Raw genomic sequence first — 19,976 nt, forward strand, 5'->3', positions numbered from 1 at the left:
AAAGCCACAGATTAAAGCCTTTTAAGCTCTCTTCATAAAAACTGCCCTGGGTCGCTCCTTTTCGCTTGACATCTGAGTAAATCAGACAACTTGTAAACTGAAAATAAAGTGTTTAATGTGTTAAAAAGTCCTTATACTTTAGGTGCTTTACCACTGCTCCTACACAGTCTGTTAAAGCTTTACATTGTAGTGTTTTAGGGCGATTTTTTTGTTGATGGAAAGAGTCCAAAACTCTTTTTTTTTTTAAAGCTTCTGACCTCCACAATAAAAGCATAGTCAAAACAAAGAGAAAGTGCACCACTTGTAGGTGAGTTTCAAAACTACAGGTGTTTTCTGGCCTAAAATATTTTCTGAACACTGCAATTACCCGAGCACACAGGAAATGGCATGTTGGTGTCAGCCCACTTCAAACACTTATATAAAAGCATGCACTTATATTTCTCTCTCTTTATCTTTCTCTCACACAGGCAATTGCACAATCTGCCCACACACAAGCACTAAGTCTTACAAATCAATACCCTGTACAGTCAGGTTGTGCTATTGGGTTCCATCTCTGCTGTGAAGGCTTTCATTATAGATCTGGAAGCCGGTCGCTCACTGCTGAGCAATGCACAACTGGGTCAATGTCACCACACTTAGCATTTTTTCTATGACCCCATTCACATCTGGCAGCCTGGTCTAATTTTAAACAAGGGAAACTTGTAGACTATGTGCAAAAATACTCAGTACAAAAGCTCAGCTCCATGTGGATTTCTTTCAAACTAAAGTTATTATTGTGAAATAGGGTGCGTACAGCTACCGCATCCTCCCCAAAGACAGAACAGGATGAAGAGCATGGTGCACTTATTGGCTTTAAAACATGCAGATAAACAGCTCAATATTCTAGAATCAAGGATCAAATTATGATAAAATTACTAAAGTGAACACAGCACACAGGGACACAAGTACATACAGATCATTGAGGTTTTTAATAAACATCAACACATTTATGTACAAAGCAGGCGATGTCATATTCAAATGACCAAAAACAAAAAACAGAAAAAGAATCCTAAAATGTATTTTCTTCCTTTTCTCTGTCATTAAAATAGCTAAAGATCACCTCCGGGAATCAATTCAACAGTTCAACTACGCTTTTGGTGCAGTCAGTATAGTTACAGTTTGACAAAAACCTTGACAGATTATCTTCCACAGTTCAACAGCCCTGGGTGTGGGAGGTCAACAAAGAATTTCCCTCTTGCATGAAAAAAATTAATTATGAGTGTAAGATTCGTTAAAAACTTCACCCCCTGACAGCTATCCACAAGCACCAAGTTCATCTTTGTTCTTCAGCTATCCAATGGGATAAAAGCATTCATTGAAACTTGGACCCCCGTTTCCTCAGACGCAGCTCACGCAGAGGATCTACTAGTGGCCAGGGTGACATTTACAAGTAAAGCAGATCTTAAATGCATCTGTGAATTAAATGAAAAGGGCTTGTTGGGTTCTAACATTACCATTGCATGTCACTACGCATTATGTTGTCCATAACAACTCTCTCCTAGTTACCACATGAACACAATGCTGCAAGATCTGTTAGTTTCATGTGGTTATAGTCGTTTCTAAAGAAAATAAAAACACAAGACAAAGAACCTGATTGTCTGTTACAAAAAAAAAACAAAAAAAACAATGGCACAGTTGAGGACATAATAAACTTTCTCACCCCCAGCGCAAAACAAGAATTATGTTCTCCATGTGCACCTTGAGACGCCACCAAGTTGTTTTAATAATATAAACAGCAAGAGAAAGGCAAAAGCATATTTATTAAAAAAAACAAAAAAACACTGTTAAGCATGTATTTAGTCACACAGTGAATTAGAAATGTTCTTCTAAACAAGTAATAATTACCTACATTTACAGTGTGAAGTTTAAGGGAAGTTACATTTTCACCTGTCTGGTTTGTTATGAAGGAAAATAAAAAGTGTTACACAGATGTAGCTGAAGGTTGGTGGCTTACAGTCAGATCTTAGTTGTGATCAAGTCTTTCAAATGTTTGCACGCGACCAAATGTCATGTAGTCTTAAAATGCTATCATGGCAATTCTCAGCAAATAGTAACCGTATGATTTTTGTGCATCTTAAATTATATTATATATTATGGTGTTCTGCAAAACATGGCATGTTAGGATGTTGGTGGCAGATGAAATGTCCATTTAAATATACAGCAAATATGTTCGCAAGCTGGGAAAAAAAAAAATCCCAACAAAGCCCAAATGAAAGACCAGGTTAGAGTCAAACATCAGGTTAATGCTGTTTAAAATAGAGGGAATGAAAATCACACCCAGGGCAGTGGTTACTGAATTAGTCATGTTCTGTGAATCAAAATAATAACCTCTGTCAAAGCCGAAATTCAAACCTTTTCGCAGCAAATATATTCAGTTATTCCTATCCTTCAAAATAATCAGATCTGGCGCCCTGTTCCAGGATTCACATGTGGTCGCTCTCTTGCCCTGAAGACCCAGGCTTCTGAAAACAAATCCCACGTGAGGATCCACCGAAAACTTTCTCTGCATCGCTTGTTTATATAAAATCAGGGACTAGAGATAACCAAGGGGGAATACAGCAGAACAAGGAAGCAGTCTCCACTTAACACAATTCTTTAAGAAAGCATAAAAGTAAAATTTAGAGAAACTAATCTTTTACAAAAAAACACTTGCGCCACTAGTTAGTTTGGTTTGTTTCCTCTTCAGTCTTTACAACAGTGACCGCTTAAATGAGCAGCAACACTGAGGAGTTGGTGGTGAGAGTCACTACACACACACACACACACACACACTAACAATTCACACACAGACTCGCACTCTCAGTCATACAACTGTGCACACATGTCCGTATGTCCAGTTTACTCAGTGGTATCAGAGGTGACAGTCTGCCAGTCGCGCTCTCTCTCACACACGCTAACAGAAACAAACTGGGGAGCTGGTGCGCCTATAATCTAACTGTGACAACTAGGGTGCTCTTCTTCTTCTTCTTCTTCTTCTTGGTGGTTAATGAGGCTCAGTTAAGTCATCTGGCTGCCAGAGGGAACTGTGGGAAGGTAGGTCCTCCTGTAAAGCCTTTTTTTTTTTTTTGTGTGTGTGTGTGTTTTTTTTTTAACATTTTCCTTCAGTCCATTGAGGAGTGGCTGCATGCAGACAAAAAGAGAAACAAAGGTCAAAGTTTGATCGTCATTTAATGTCAACAGAGAACATTGGGTTTCATTATAACTTTGGCTTGTGTATTTAATACGCAGAGGAACAATACAGTTAGGGGAAGGCTGAAGGCATTTCGACTAAGTCACTATGGGCCTAAACAAGTGAAAATTGGAATAAATACAATAAACAGATATATAAATGATGAAGGATGTAGAGATGGACAACCCAAAGATGAGGGTGACAGTTGCTACGCCAAAGGGAGAATACATGAAGGAAAAGGTAGAATATTTCATAAAGATGCATGACTTGTTTTAGTTACCTATGATTGCAGAGAAGCAGAAAACATAGACGGGATCTTGGAATTTTAAAAATCAAAATGTAATCAGCTTTAAAATGCAGATTATCATGGAGTTTTGCCAAAATGTGGATGCAACTGATAAAGATCAGCGCTTTCTCTACCATTGTAAGCATTATTCTAACAGTTTCTAAGCCGAATGAACAGGAAAAAAACAATGCTGCTGTGGTGTCATTTATGGGCACGCTGCTTCTGTCCTCCGCTCTCAGCTCAGCTCACACACAACAGGGGCAGTTAATAGTCAATAAATGCAACCAGCCAGTTGATTAGGCCAATCCTCTAAAACTAGACAAAATCTAATTTAATTTAAAAAAAAATATTCAGACTTAGATTCGCAAGTGTCATTACCGCTCTACTCGCAGCAGCTGGTTTCACCGTGGAGATGTGAGTCACAGCTAGCTTGACCGAAGTTTTTTTTTTTTCCTCAGTCAGCCAAGCTGGATCAAGTCCTGCCCTCCTGTGCTTCTCCTCTGTATCAGGCTAGCTGTCACCTCCATGTCCGAGGTCAAACAGGCTGACACTTAAGTTGGAGTGCTCCTGTATTCTGACCTGTACTGTACTGAAACGTTTGTTTTGTTGTTGGGATCTTTTGTTTAATTAATGTACTGAACCACTTTCTTTGATAAGAAAAAAAGTGCAAAGTTGTCCTACATCAAATTCACTGATTATTTTTTTTATTGTTGAAATTTTATTTAGACACTCATTCTGATGACAAAGTGTGCTTAGATCATAAAACACAGAATTCAGACAAAATAAACCAGAAAATACAGAATCTGAAAAAAATAAAATGGATTGTTTTTTTTTGTTTTTACAATTTTTCAAACAGGGACAGAAAGACGAAAACGGTTTCATTGTGGCTGGATAAAAAAACTGATTCCCGATTAAGTCAATGAATATGTTGCTACTGGACCAACGATCAACCGGACAAGATTGACATCAATTTAAAAAGCTTAAAATTGAAAAAACAAATGCATAATTTAGTTGCCAAAAAGTAATACTCAAATATTGAGGTCTGGAAATGAGAACCATGGCATGCAAAAGGCTTTTTAATATCCGCTGTTAAAAATCAATGTGCACAACGGAATAAATAAAACATGATCATTAAGACAAAGACACAGACTGACAAAGAAATAGAAGATTAAAAAGTGTTACCATGAGGGCTTGGCGGTTTTAGCTTTCATCATCTGAGACATGGGGTTTAGCAATGGCCATCTCCTCCTTGCTATTTGCAATCATCTTACACTTCTACAAAAACAGAAAAAAACAAACAAATGAGTTGCTTTTCAGTTACCCTGAAAAACACAACCACATTATGCACTCTTCAACATTTTTTCTATCAAACATGTACACAGGGCTCTACACTGCGACCACAATGGTCAGTCCACAAACATTTTTGGTGGGTATGTAAGTTCAAATTTCACATGGTCACATTCATGCCAGTGCACGCTGCAGACTGACATCTCTATAGCAACAAACAGGGTTACAGCTTTCTCATATATATCAGCTGTGTGAAATGTCTGCATCCTCACTGTGCTGCACTTTTAGAAATAATGATAATTTGGTTACATGTATCGTCGCTTCCATGTGCCCTCTCACTTCCTATTCTGCTATTACTATTTGAGTAACATTTCGGATTTAAAACTCATTCCCTTCCTTGGCATTCATGTCGTCTTTCTCAGGTGCCTCATCTTCACCTGCTTAGGGCAGCCAGTATTTCAGATTACACAAGTATTTGGCAAATCCATATGTAAAAAACCTAGCAACACAAAGGGTGCGGCCAACTCATGTGCTGGTGTGACCAACTAAGAAATTTGGTAGCATCAGTGATGCTGGTGAAAGCGTTAGTGTGGAGCCTGGGTAGACATTATTATTACAGTGTAATCACAAAAACACATGTAAACCATTTACCTCGGTAAGCTCCTTGATGGTGTGTATGTTAGCTTGCTGAGTGACCTTCCTCTTTGCCTCCTCGATGTGGTCCAGGTTAAGGGTTGGCGTTGGGGGCGCGAGACACGGGGGAGGCTTGTTAGTGATGGTCGGAAGCGGGGCGAGGGGAGGCATGGCCGCCAAAGCACCCATGTTGGTCAAGGCAGCTGTCATAGTAGCTGCTGTCATACTCGCCATAGCAGCACTCATGGTGATGTTTGACATGCTGGGCATTCCTGGAATATTGGGGAGCCCCATTGGACCCATGTTGGGCATATTCGGCATGTTGGGCATCCCCATGCCCATTGGGAGAGGTAAAGGTAGAGGTAAGGACAGGGGGGCAGGAGATGGAGTGGGCAGAGGGAGCTGGAGGATGGCTTTCGGCCGAAGACTCTCAGGAATGGGCACCCCCGCCTTAGCGCACATGGCAGCAGCATTAGCTTTGGCTATCTCCAGTAACTGGTCCTTATCTGAAGACAGACAGAGAGGGTTATAAGCAACAACGGGGAGCACAGAGAGGAAGATGAAGCAGACGAGCCATGTAAATAAAGTGTGAAAACTTTTTTCAGTTTGACTGTCACTGGTGACTATCAAAATGTTTTACCCAGTTCAGTGAGCCGTGGAGGAGTCTTGCTGGTGCTACGCCGTGTCCGGGACCCTGAGCGGCGCTGTTTGCGTAGAATGAGAACTGGAGAGTGGCTAGGTTCCCTTTTCCAACGGTCTCGCCTATCAAATGAACGACTGCGAAACACAGGGCGCCTTCCCCGACCTCTTGACCTAGATCTGCGTCTGCGGTCGGAAGAACGAGACCTTGATCGCCTGCTTCTGTCTCCTGACCTTTTCCTCCGTCCTGTTGAGCGGCTCTTAGATCGCTTGCTTCTCTCTGTGGACTTGGACCTCCTCCTTCCACGGGGGTTGGGTGAGCGGGATCGCCTCTTTCGGGTTGGAGAGCGGGACTTGGATCGGCGGGTTCTGGTTCGTGACTTGGAGTGTGATCGCTTACGCCGCGCGGGGGAGCGTGACCTCCGCCTCCGGGCAGGACTCCGAGATTTAGACCGTCGTTTCTTTTTTTCTGATGGGGAGACAGACTCTCTTTTCCTCACAGGAGACTTGGACCTGGGAAAAGATGAATGATAAGAGATGAACAATTTTGCAGACTTTTTAATTACACCTACTAGTGCAGCATGATGTCAGCATTAGAGCACACAACAAACCTAGACTGCTTCCTTCTGGATGTAGACTTGGATGCTGATCGTCGAGGTGAAGAAGTTGAGCGTGAAAGTTTCCTGCGATCCGTAGGTGTGCGTGACCGCTGCTTCTTCTGCACCCCCGGAGATGCTGAACCTGAGGAGCTTCTCTGGCGTTTAGATACTGTTTTAACTGGAGAGGAAGAATCCTCTTCTTCATCTGAGCCTTCGGAACAATCGGACCCATCTGGGTCCGTGCCAGGTTCTCTGGAACCAGACCTGGACCTGGAAACATCCCGTTCATTGGAGGAGCCTGTACGCTCCCTCTGGTCCTTGTTATGGTCTGGAGAAAGTCTTTTAGGTTGCTCCTGCAACATACCTGAGGAGCTCCCGGCTTGAGAACTGGAGGCAGCTGCTGGGGGCATGGGTTTCCAGCCACCTGCATCGTGAATGTTGAGGCATGTTAAGACATTTCAAGGCAACAGTAACACAAATAACTGTTGATCTGAGCTTTGAATTTTTGGAGTTTGTACTTTTAACTCTGTATATACTGCAAGTATTCAATAACAATAAACATTCACTGCTTGTTAAAAAAAACCAACAAGGAGCAAGATGATGTTTTCCAACTCTGATTGTCTTGAAGGCCTGAGAAGTGGAGAGTAACGTGATTGATACTTGAATTTGATGATGAGTATGGGCAATATATCAACTGTAATATTGCAGTCAAGTCAATGTTATACATCCAATTGATCTACAAGTAACATTTTCCAGATTGTGGAGAACAGCAATTTAAGTTTTTTTGTGATAGACAGAGAGCAGATACAGCAATTTTAGGAACAATATCAATTTAAGTTTTTATAGTGTGCCATTTGTGTTTCAATTACTCGCTATGCGTTACCTTGAATTTGTGAAAAATTTTGCATTTTTGCATGCCTCTACGATGAATAGAGAATCCAGCGAGTAACTGATAGACAAATAGTCATTTTGTGGGTGAAGTATTTCTTTAAAAATATAGCAATGAAAAAAAGACTGACCTGCTGTCGCTGTAAATCCTCCACTTTCTCCATCTGTCTGCTCTGCCTCAGGAGAGGAAGGCTTCATCTCTTTAACAGGAGAGGAAGATGTGGATCTTGCTGGGGAAGAGCTGTCAGACCTCTCATCACTTGACTCAGACCTGGACCTAGACTTAGATCTGTTCAAGCCCGCAGAGACAGATTTAGACTTTGACCTTCTTCCACTCTTTTTAGGAGATCTGGACCTCCTCTTGACAGGTATTGGTGTGTGTGACTTTGACCGATGCCTTCGAGATAACGAGCGAGATTTGGAGCGTTTGCCAGACCTTGGTGGTGATCGATTTCTCCTGGCAGGGGAACGGGAGCGCCTTCTCACTGGCGAGCGGGATTTGCTCCGCTTTCGGGAAGTCCTTGATCTGGAGCGCCGGTTGCGTTTAAGGACTACAACGGACCGTGACCGAGTCCGCCTGCTCCTGCGGACTGACCGGGAGCGTGAGCGGCGAGATCTGGGGGGTGGAGACCTCCTACGTCGAGACAAGGATCGACTCCTGGAGCGCCTACCTCCTGCACGTCTTGCCGGCGACCTCGACCTGGAGCGACGTACAGGACGTCTTGTTCTAGAGCTTGAGCGACGGTTTCTAGTGATGGACCGTGACCTTGAACGCCTGCTTACTGCACCGCCTCGTCTAGGTGAGCGGGCCCTGGAGTGCCTTGTGCCTCCACGGGACCGTGACTCTGACCTTCGACTTCTCCTTGGAGACCGAGATAGAGAGGGGGACCTGCGGCCACCACGTTTAGGGGATCGTGAGACCCTCTTTTTAGGAGAGTGAGAACTTCTGCGTCGTTTTGGAGAAACAGACAATGAACTCCTCCGACGTTTAGGAGACTTCCTTGGAGACTTTGACACCTTCTTCTTGGGGGTGAGGGAGCGAGAGGTGGACCGAGAGTGACGGGTAGCTCTCTTGGGAGACTTTGGGGATGGAGAGAGTGACTTCCTTCTGGATTTAGGGGACTGAGAGCGGGACTGAGAGCGGGACTGAGAGCGGGACAGTTGGCGACTCTTCAGAGGAGTTGTAGACCGTTTTCCCTTTGAGGTTGACCTGGAATGGGTTCGTGACCGTTCTTTTATTGCTGCTGCTGTTTGCCCATCAGACCGCTCCCTATTAGGACTAGGTGTTGGTGAACGACTATGACTTGAGCCAGACCTTTTAATGTCTAAAACCCTGGGAGGGGAAGGAGACCTGGATCTCTGAACTGAATTTGCCTGATCTTTCAGGCCTGGGTCGTCTCTTGGGGTAGAACTTTCCTGTTTAGGGATGATATCAGGGAGTTCCTGGGCATGGCTGAATGTACCATCAGCAAGACCACTCTCTGTCTTAACCTTAACTGTTGCTGTCTGCGTTATCTCATCTGGGCCTGCAGAGGGCAACCTCATATCCTTTTCTGATCGATTGGTATTACTGTCCTTTCCTCCAGCCTGGGACATATCCATATCTGATATCTCCTCTTTCTTCACTCCAAGCAATTCAGGTTTCTCCCCTCGTTTGCTTTTTGAAAGCAGTTTAGACACCGATTCTTGCAGGTCAGATGCTGTAGCTGGAGAGTACTTGCCATCACCAACCCCTTTCCCTCCTTCACCTTCAGACTCAGAGCCTGAAGCTGAGCTGCTTTCAGATGGTGAGCGAGACGGGGATTTCTTTTCCTGTTTTTCATCTTTCTTCCTCTTCTTTTTCTTCTTTTTAGCAGCGTGTCTTTTGTGTTTTTTGGATTTTGCATCTCCCTCTGTGTCTGCACGATCTGAGAGCAGAAGTAAAGAATCATTTTATTTTTTTTAACAAGTGACTGGAATTAAATTATTACTTTAAAAGAAAATATGAAGTGCTTGTGGGTGAAGGTCTCCTACCTGTAATTGCATCCTTTTTGCCCTCCTCCTTCTGCCCAGCTTGGTCTCCAACTCCTGCAGCTGCAGCCAGTCTGGCACTACAAACACAAGGAAAATACAAAATTGCATTTTTTTCTTGTTAATGTGTAAAATCTAAGTTCCCAATACAAGTAAAACACAAGTAGGTCTCCTTTTGAGTTTGGGTAATGTACAAAATCTTGTATAAGCATTAGAAAAATCCTTTCAATAGGATTGGTGGCTTTTCTTAGACAACCCTCCAGAGAATATGGGAAATGTGGATTCCAAACCATATTCTAGACAATTACATCTGTGTCAACATGTTTGTGCCAAATGCCTTACACCTCATAATCCACACTATGTTAACATTTTCTGTGTATTAATCAATCACTATAACACCCACCAAAATTCCATTGTGGTGTTTTGTCAGATAGAGTCAAGTCTCGTACAACAACGTATCTAGTTTGCACAATGTGTTTTAATTTAAACTGAACTTTTTCTTACCTGGCTCTGGTGGTCCTGACCGGCCTCGGCGGCGGTGTTGGCTCTACATCCGACTCAGCACCAGATTCTGAACTGCTCTCCTTTTCCCCCTTTCTCTTCCTCTTCTTCTTCTTGCTCTTGTGTTTTCTGTGCTTCTTGTTTTTCTTGTGAGGTGGCTCATTCCCTTCCTTGGCATTCATGTCGTCTTTCTCAGGTGCCTCATCTTCTCCTGCACAGGGCAGCCAGTATTTCAGATTACAGAAGTGTTTGGCAGACTCATGATATGTTTAAAAAACAAAAAACAAAACCTAGAGCAAGCTAGGCTCTTTGATTAGTGCTGCACCTAAAAATAGTACATTTTATTTTGCTTGATCTGAAGGCTTGTGTTGATCATTGTAGTCATTTTACTGTCTAAAACGTTCAAGATATGCAAAGAGTGAAGTGATACATAGCTAGGGGACATTTGGCAGTCTTTTACGATAAATTAACAATTCAAACCTGAAATCTGGGAGAAAACAGCAGTAAAATTAACTAAATCAAAATGGGTAAACATTGTAATGACAAGTTTATTTGTGTCTTATCAATCACTCACCTGAGGGGATGTCCACTGCACATTCCATTGTGCCGGTGCCCCTGATTTTGTAGAAGACCTTCTTAATGTCACTGGCGTGCCACTCCCTCACTCAACACTGGCGAGAAAAACAAAGGTATTGTAAGTTAAGCAACAAAGAATGCAGCACCAACACAAGAGGATGTATAGATTTCGTAGCCATGCCATAGCAAATTATAAATAACACAATCATCTAATAAAAGGGTTTTTCCATGAGCCCTGGTCAGGCTGCTTTAGCCACTCCATGCTGTGCAAAGCCTAGACAAACTACAGCCTCCAAAATTAAAACTAAATCAATCCCTCTCTAAAAAAGTTTGAATAGAAACTTAACATTTTAACCTCCATGAAGGCAGGATTTACTGCAATTCTGTTGCATTAGACTACTGTTGCATATAGTCCCTCTGTGACTAAAACCAACATTGCAGACGAGAAATGCTCCAAGAATATCCATCTCCAAGAGGAAAGACTGGAACTGATCCATTTCCAATTTGTGCTCAAATGAGACACAGAGGGGGAAAAAAATAAAATACATTTTGAGGTCTCATTCCTAAACCTGAACAGGTATTGTGAGAACATCTTCTGATCATGTTATATTCAATTTTTCAACCACATACTGTTGTTCAAGCACAGTAACTTAAATGGACGATTTGGCATGCAAACTCGACAGCTTGTCTGTGAACACACAATCCAATGCTTAAACCTTCAGTATGTCTCAGCACAAATGTGGAAAGCTGATAAGATTACTGATAAGGATAACACAGTAGCTGGTTTCCCTTTGCTTTTGATTTTGCAGGCTGTAAAGTTTTCAATTAGTTTCCAAAGAGTCAGTACAAGGACAGGTGATAGTGAACAGTATTATGGGTTTCCTAACAGATCAGCCATCTTCAGGGAGAATAAACTGCCGGCAATACCTGCCTTATCACCACTGACCTGGATGTGACCAAACGTGTAACAAACACACCAAAAGCCGGAGCACTGGTAGTACAAGTCAATGGCATAACCATCTAAGACATAACACTAGACAACTTCCTAACCCAACAAAGGCAGCGTTGCCGTCCCCTGCAGCATCTCTCTAACCAGTGAAGTCGGATTCCTAAAGCAAACAAAGTCTGTAAACAACTAAATGCAAAGATTGACTATATTTCCTTGCTCCACATTAAAAACTGTCTTAGATCTTTAAAAGACAACTTATTAAATCTACATTTATTTTACTGTTAGCCCACTGCCCTTTGTATACATACGGATGACTTTATTATTTTTCACAAAATTTAAAAAAAATGAACAATTGAATAAATACTACGTTTGACTAAAGAAAGTAATGTTAGACGTCCTACAATCGTAAAGCTTTAATACGGCGAACATTAGCCCTGCTAGTATACAAACATAGCATGTGAGAAGCACTGTTACTCATAAACACTGGCAATTGAGCTAAACTCTCACTGTTTATTTAAATTGCGTTAAAAATTAATGAAAAGCTACTTAACCGAAAACAAAACCACGTAAACTGCACCGGCATTTGAGGTTATGTAGCCATAACACCTAGCTAACTGTTACCGCTTCAGTTGATGCTAAAGCTAACGTTAGCTATCAAAGGTACGGTTGCCGACATGTTACTTTAGATATCAAGTACCGTAAGCTAATATTAAGTTACCCCAACTCTTCGTTCACATTATAACACAGTGTTGAGTTACACCAAAAATAATTATTAATACGTATTGTTAGGCCAAAGCTGCATGGATAATAGAGGCAAAAGGAGAAAAAAGTTTCCAGTAGTAACAGACATTAAGACGTTAGATAACACTGATCACTGTCAGGCCTGCGTTAACGTTCATTCACAGATCACTGCGACTAGCTAACTACATCCCAAGTCAATATAACATTAGCTGTAATTTACTTCAATTAAATGGTTGATTCTTGAAACCTCACTTGTTTTGCACGCTCCAGTAAGGCAATGTATGGGCTGTAAGAGTCAAACATGCTGCCTGCACGCCGCGGCCTAAGCGGCGACCCACTGCCAACTCGTTCACCACAATTACCGCTAGCTGCGTTAGCATGCTGGTAGCTATTCAAACTAGCTAGGACATTAGCTGCTACTTGTTTCAACAAAGCAAGTTCGTTCGCTCATTACAGCAGCCGACTCTGTAGCATATAATTACCCAGTTTGTGTTCGGTTGATGCGGCCCCTGTGTAGAAAATGCCAGACAGCTGCAGTCCTTAGGAGTGTGAATCCAAACAACCGTTGAATATGCTAACCGTTTACGTTAGCGAACTACCTGATCCGCCATGATGGGGAATGGTATCCCAAAATGCCATGCTACGCGGTTTGAATGGCGGCGTCACTGTCTCCTAGGCAACTCTTCATGCTCCAAGGCAGCAGACCGGAGTAAACTATTGTGATGTGATACTGATAGAAATACAATGATTTTAATCCTATGACATCATCATATTTATTATTTCATGTAAGAAAAAGAATAACTGTATTCATGTCCGAGGGGAAATTCACGATGACAAAAGTTAAATGGGTGTATATGCGTAAATATGCACAATTACTGTGTGTAGTCATATTTTTTGTCTTTAACTTTGTCGTTCGTTTACTTGAAATTAAACTCAGATATTTTATTTCACTCAGGTTTTTGATCCATATTTTTACATACACCATCTTAATGAATTGCTCTTTTAGCCTATATTTTGGTCTATATATTTGGGCTATATTTCTTGAAATGACAAAAATAAACATAAATAAACATAAACTTAAAGGTGAACACTATGACACCGTAATTGGTTTGTATAAATAAGTAAGAAAAAGCCAACCCGAAAATTTGAACTGCCCCAGGTTGGCATCTGAAACCTCTGGAGTGTTTTAATTGCATTCCATGTTGTTACTTAATTGCCAGTGATTTTCTTCACAGTGCTCATACTTGACAACACATTTCCCATTGGCCAGTTAACTAAATGATGCATCCATGATGTAGTCTGAGACTTAGATGTTTGTAAAATTGCTGCCTAATCACCATACCTATAACAACAAAATGATATGCACAAGACAAGCCTTTATTTTAATTTCAGCTTCTACCTTCTCTGGTTGTGCATATAACTTCAACTGAGGTGGAACCACATCTAGTACCAGACATCAACAAAGTTTACAACCTTAGCACATAGTCTAATGTGTTTGTCTCATTGACACACAACCAGATGGCCTTTGTCTTGAGTGATTACACTTAAACAGAGTCACACGTGCTAATAAAGATCATCTGGGGCACGTGTTACAGATATTGAGAACATGTAAACGATATTCTTTGTTGTACTGTGCTTTAATGTATATTTTAAGCATCAAATATTAGAGGTTCTTGAAGCAAAACACATTTTGAGTGACAAAAAATTGTCACTCCTAACCTGAATTTCAGGATCTGTGCTTTTTCGTGACATGCTTACAGATTAAATGGCATCTTGAAGATAAAGCACATCACAGGTTTATACAATTTGCGCCGAATTTAATCAATATTATTAGCTTCATATCTATTTTTTTCCGAGACGTTGTTTTTATTTTGAAGGATTTAGACCGGAAGTCGCTACTGTAGCTCGCGCTACTGACTAACGTTACCCAAAGTCTCACTTTTCAGTGGCATGTGTTCACTTGGAAAGTCTTCATTAGCTTAAAGCCATGAAGAAGAGGTTTAATATCAATCTGGACGACTCCGCTTTCACCAAAGAGCGAGCACCGGTCAGTATTTTTTTTTATTTTACAACGGCTATGCATTAGCTAGCTAGCTAGCTTCAGTAACGTTAACTTTACAGTTGGTAACGAGCGTTACAGTTCAAAAATTCAACCTTTTAAATAGCTTACCAACTCAGCAACACAAGGTTTTGGTCAGTATAGTTTGCTAAAAGCGCGAGTGATTGTTTGTGGTCCTTTTCATACTTTTCGGCTCTCAGACAGGTTTTTTGATGTTTTTGATGTTTTCCAGCCAAAACCGCAGTTTCAACCTTCATTCAAAGCTGGACAGAGCACATCTGCCTCAACTTCATCACCAGTAAAGCCTGCCCCTGAGCCCGCTCACCAGCCATTTTCATATGCAGAATATATCGTCCAGAGTAAAAGCAATGTGGCTGCTCCTGCTAAGAGAGACGGTCCCCCTAAATCACTCAGGACTGAAGATGTTGGTGTGAACAATCTGAAGCAAAGTGGGGCAGAGTCAGTGTCGTCTGCCCCAGGAGGGTGTGAGACAGTTCAGGACTGTGCTAAAGGGACTGAAGGTGGATCTGAAGATGTAAAGAAGAGCGAGGGGACAGTTGCTGCTACAGACCAAAAAGAAGGGAACTGTCAAAGGTCAGATCCAAGCCTGGGTCCAAAACCAGTGGGGTCCGGGAGCAGTATCATTGTCAGTCCTCGACAGGTATGCATGAACATGTATGTGCCTTTTAACTTAGGCACAAGCAGGTAACATCCAAGTTTGACATTCCAGTTTGACTGATCTCAGGCCCTTTAACTGTCTTGCTCAGTGGTAGGTATCTCATTGCATATGTGTTTTTACCAATTCAGAGGGGAAATCCTATCCTGAAGTATGTGAGGAGTGTCCCTTGGGAGTTCGGAGAAGTTGTACCAGACTATGTCTTGGGCCAGACAACTTGTGCGCTCTTCCTCAGGTGGGTTTTTGTGCCTCAAGAACAGCGTGTGTGTAGGTATGTGGGATCCAGAAGAGGTGTTGGCATGTGTATGTAGAGGAGCAAACAATGTGTGCGTTGTTTGGTGCATTTTCATGTTTTCTTAACAGTGTGTCATACACACACTTAATTATTCAGACGAGCACTTATTATTTTAGATTAGTGTTGCATGGTATACCGGTACTAAAATAGTACTGCGGTACTAGAGTATTCCAAACGGTACTATACTGCATTTGGAAAATACCGGTACTTTGAAACTGATTCAATTCTTTAATTTAGTTAATTTATTTTACTCAATTATGCACACAAACGCCTTTCTTGTTCCTATTGGAGCACAGATTGCGCAAGTGGTGTGTATGACAACACCTGTATCAACATTCACAGCTGGCGCACGTGAAAAAGGACAAGAGAAAGTCTGCCTCGCAAAGGGAGACAACATGAGACAACACAAACTTGGTGGAACATTTGAGTTACCAAACCGTGACGTCCGTACCGAGGTACTTACCGAACCATGATTTTTTTGGTACCATCCCTACTATTTATTGTTCTAAAGGTTTGTATCCAAAAGGACTTTTCCTTAGGAAAAGTACTGAAGAGTATCGAAAAGTACCGAAATTCATATTGGTATTGGTACCAAAACAAAGATTTTGGTATTGTGACAACACTATTTTAGAATAATATCTGATGTGCAAAATGCCCTTTTTTCATATGTCTTTTTCTTCCCCTGTGTGTTTTGTTTTGGGCCTGGCATAAAGTCTGAGGTATCACAATCTCAATCCAAACTATATCCATGAACGTCTGAAGCAGCTTGGACAGACTTTCACCCTGCGAGTGTTGCTGGTACAAGTAGATGTGGTAAGTTAAAAGATATTTTGTATTCAAAACATTAAATTTGACTTTGACAAGTTATATTGAATGACTCAATATTATCTGACTCACAGCTGAAAGTGCTGTGTTTTGTTAACGGTAATGTTTTAACTCCTATAAGGTAGTATTCCAGTTGTTACTACTGTATTTACCAAACTTTTAAGATGGGGAAGATCATTATCAGATCCAAAGAAGGCATATTTTAATCAATTGATATCTGTTTGTATAAATTTGATCAAATTGTAATTAGTGTTGGCAAATGCTCTAAGGTGTCATAAAGTTCCTATTACACTCTGTTAAAAATGAATTCCTATCTCTGATATACGTCACGTTTTCAGTGTTTAAATGATGCAGCCTTGCATTTAAAAGGCTATGATACATGAAGTATTAAATCAGTTAATTAAATAGAAAATAAATTAAATACACTTTTACTTTGTTACATTTGTTAATGTGATGCCATCTCACAATTCATTTACATCCTGCTTGAACATTTGCAGTGAAAAGGTTTAGGGCCATTTCATAGTCGACGCACGCAACGCGAGCAAGTGATGCAAGCGATGCGAGCAACACACTTCCTTTCATAGTCAACACATTGAATGCAAGCAGCGTGGGCAACACTTGAAATGCAATACATCGCTCGCGCAATAGGGGGTAGCAGAGTCACTGGTACATTCCGGCTAGCTAGTACTGCTGTAGCTAGTTGGTACTGCTATTTTATTAGAGTGCAGGGCACTAGAACTGTCACATAAATGGGGGTCCCGCCATATTTCACACCTGTAGTAAGTACTGTCACTTGCATTATCACCCCCGCTGGCAACACATGGTATTACATGCATCGCTGCGTCGTGCATCAAAAAAATGGACAACACATTTTGAGATGCAAGCCCACATCATGGCGGCCAATGCGTTCGCGTCTGCGTGCCTTTGTGTCGACTATGAAACGGCCCTTAGAATTACTCTGTGGGTTCACTCAGGACTCTACTTCAAAGTCTGTTAAGTGAAAAATATATTTTGACTCTGTTTATGTCAGGAATGAAGAGTGGCTGGCTCAGTTCAGTTCAAAGCTTACTGCTACAGCAGTTCAAGACTGATACTCCATTTTTTTAGTGTTCAGTTTGGTTTCATCTAAATATTTAACCTTAAAAAAACTTGAACACATCTGGTCAGCTGTTAACTCAAGTAGCAAAAACATAGGCTATAAAGCAAATTCATAACAAAGGTGGAGACACAAATACCTTTACAGTTTTCTAGGCTTGCTAGGTTACTATAATAGCTATCAGGTAAGTGATGTCATTTCCCATTAAAGTACAAGGATTAGAGCATTTAGCAATGTTATATTTACCAAAATGGAACGGCCCAGACAACACACTAAACTTTAAAGGAGAGCTGTAATGTAAGCTATCCATGCAGAACTATTTGTGACGTATGTCTTGCCTATGTAGAAAAAGTTTTGCCAACAGTGGTGTAATTGAAGTCTGATGTGTGCAACTGGAGGCAGTTTCAGTACTGTATGTAGTAAAATATAAATGCAAGAGTTGATAAATACGAGATACTGTATGAGCGTCAGATCTGGTTCAGAAATTTGCAGTATAGCCTCAAGTTCCATTTATAAAGCTTTAAGAGCACCTGTAGTTTGTCTTACTGACATTGGTTTTCCATCACAGAAAGATCCTCATCATGCATTGAAGGAGCTGGCTCGCATCTGCATCATGGCTGACTGCACTCTCATCTTGGCTTGGAGGTAAGACCTTCAACAGATTGCCAAAAGGACTGAGCAGTTTGTTACAGGACATAGATGTAGAAGAGTGTGCACTTGGAAACAGTTCTGAATGTTTACTTCTTTATTATCCTGGCCTTGCCACCTAAAGTGTGTAAGGGAAAGATAAAGTCTGATAGTGTGCATCTTTGGGTTTATAGTGGGTGTTTTATGTCCTGTAATACTTTAATTATGCAATAGTAAAAATCTTACAATATGTTGTTATATCATGTTCTTTTATCTTGCCAGAATCAATAAATGAAAATGAGCCTTTTAGCCTTACTCTAGTTCATTGTCTTTTTGTTTGCTGATCAGGGAACATGGTGCCTAATAATAAACTAGTACAATCAAATGAATAAAGAAACATAACTTATTTTCTCAATGTTGATTTGACAGTCCAGAGGAAGCCGGGCGTTACCTGGAGACATATAAGTCATATGAAAAGAAACCAGCAGATGCACTGAAGGAGCAGGTTGAAAAGAACTATCTGTCAAAGGTGTGTGGATTTGCCGTTTTGTAATTAAAGATTCTGAGTGTTATTGCTATTTCTAATCATTTTGCCTATTTGAAGAACATGGAAGGCATTTTAATGTGATAACTCAATATGACACAGTCACATAGACTCAATGAAAATTAAATGCAGTTAGAGTATTTGGCAAAGTCTTGCTGTGATTTCCAGTCTCTCTAACAATGCACTGATAATTTTGTGGGTTTGTTTTAAGGTTACAGATTGTCTGACCACTGTGAAGTCTATAAACAAGACCGATGCCATGACCTTACTGTCAACTTTCTCAGTGAGTACCAATTGTGTGAAAAATCATCCTCAGATTGCAGCTATACTACGATCTGTTTATATGCACAGACATATCCACAGGCTGATTTGATGGTGAGCTCTGAATTAATATTTTCACACTGAGATGATGAATTTTGTCATTTGTTAGTCTGTGGATGGAATCATCAATGCCTCTAAGGAAGACTTGGTCCTCTGTCCAGGCCTTGGTCCACAAAAAGTGAGTTAAAAATACACGTGCACCGTATGAGTACACAGGAGGTAGATGGAACATTTGTGACGTTATCGTGTTGACATTTTGTGCTTGCAGGCACGGCGACTCTATGATGTGCTGCATAAGCCCTTCCTCAAGTCCAAGACAAAAGACAGCTGAAACGTCTTACCATGGATGTGTGACATGCTCCTGAAAAGAAGTTGGTGGTCGTATTGAACAACATGCGACACACTCACACACGTCAGAGGACTGAATTACATACTACAAACACTTGATTTACTGGAGTGAAGAAAGAAATGCTGACTGCCCTGAGATTGTGTATCAGCCAGGGGTGATGTTTTAAGACTTTAATGTGAACAGTTTAGCTGCACATTAATTCTGTGCTTTAAGTTATGATTAAGTTTGATGTATTCTTTTTTTAAAAAATGTAAATAAATGCTATTTTGTAATATTTGTATACTGTACCTTAATTCTGTCTGACCGTTGCTTTGTTCTCCACAAGAAACAACAAGGGGTGCTTAATGACTCGCTGACTTGTGAAAGCTAGGGATAATTTAAAATATCAAATAAAATTATTGAAGTAGATAAAACATGAACATTGAACATTTCTGCTCTACTGTATAAAAATCTCAAGTAAACTCATTTGTATTTGAAAAACTAATAAGGTACCATCAGATATAGTTTTTGAGTAACTATTAAACTTAATGTGCTAAACATATGTGGATCTTTTTGTTTGAAGAGGAGTTCACTATCAAATTTTGTAAAATCAAGTGGTTGGTGCAAGAGCGCGGTGCTGCCTTCAGGTGCTCCTCCGTGATTTCCCCTTACCATGTTCGGAAATCAACGTGTCACAATTTTACCTTGTGTTTTGAACTAAGCCGAACAATGCTGTAAATTAGGCTGTGTTAAGAGAGAGAGCACCTTGAAAATAAAATTGGCTATGGTGGCAAAATGAGGAGGAAAACACGAGATATGCACGACTCATACAAAAATAAAAACAACGAATATTAAGACGAATATAATAAAAGAATTTACGTGGCATGC

The 19,976-nt window shown here is 40.9% G+C and overlaps 2 protein-coding genes across 2 annotated transcripts; one reads left to right on the plus strand and one right to left on the minus strand.

Annotated features, from left to right (window-relative positions):
* Window positions 1–949: 949 nt before the first annotated feature.
* Window positions 950–12,954, minus strand: sona (SON DNA and RNA binding protein a). Its single transcript, XM_033617570.2, has 10 exons — window positions 12,800–12,954; window positions 10,626–10,722; window positions 10,055–10,262; window positions 9,554–9,630; window positions 7,672–9,447; window positions 6,665–7,076; window positions 6,055–6,566; window positions 5,433–5,920; window positions 4,677–4,769; window positions 950–3,159 (listed from the first exon to the last, which is right to left on the minus strand). Exons 2-9 carry the CDS (start codon window positions 10,651–10,653, stop codon window positions 4,695–4,697), a joined length of 3,576 nt encoding a protein of 1,191 aa, XP_033473461.2. The 5' UTR covers window positions 10,654–10,722; window positions 12,800–12,954; the 3' UTR covers window positions 950–3,159; window positions 4,677–4,694.
* Window positions 12,955–14,190: 1,236 nt separating this feature from the next.
* ercc1 (excision repair cross-complementation group 1) lies at window positions 14,191–19,647 on the plus strand. The gene is made up of 9 exons (XM_033617007.2): window positions 14,191–14,364; window positions 14,609–15,037; window positions 15,184–15,287; window positions 16,061–16,160; window positions 17,837–17,913; window positions 18,325–18,424; window positions 18,651–18,722; window positions 18,870–18,938; window positions 19,029–19,647. The coding sequence occupies exons 1-9, from the start codon at window positions 14,305–14,307 to the stop codon at window positions 19,089–19,091; spliced, it is 1,074 nt and encodes a 357-aa protein (XP_033472898.2). The 5' UTR covers window positions 14,191–14,304; the 3' UTR covers window positions 19,092–19,647.
* The last annotated feature ends 329 nt before the right edge of the window (window positions 19,648–19,976 follow it).

This window comes from Epinephelus lanceolatus, chromosome 14 (assembly GCF_041903045.1).
Source record: "Epinephelus lanceolatus isolate andai-2023 chromosome 14, ASM4190304v1, whole genome shotgun sequence".
In the NCBI taxonomy this organism is placed as follows: Eukaryota; Metazoa; Chordata; class Actinopteri; order Perciformes; family Serranidae; genus Epinephelus; species Epinephelus lanceolatus.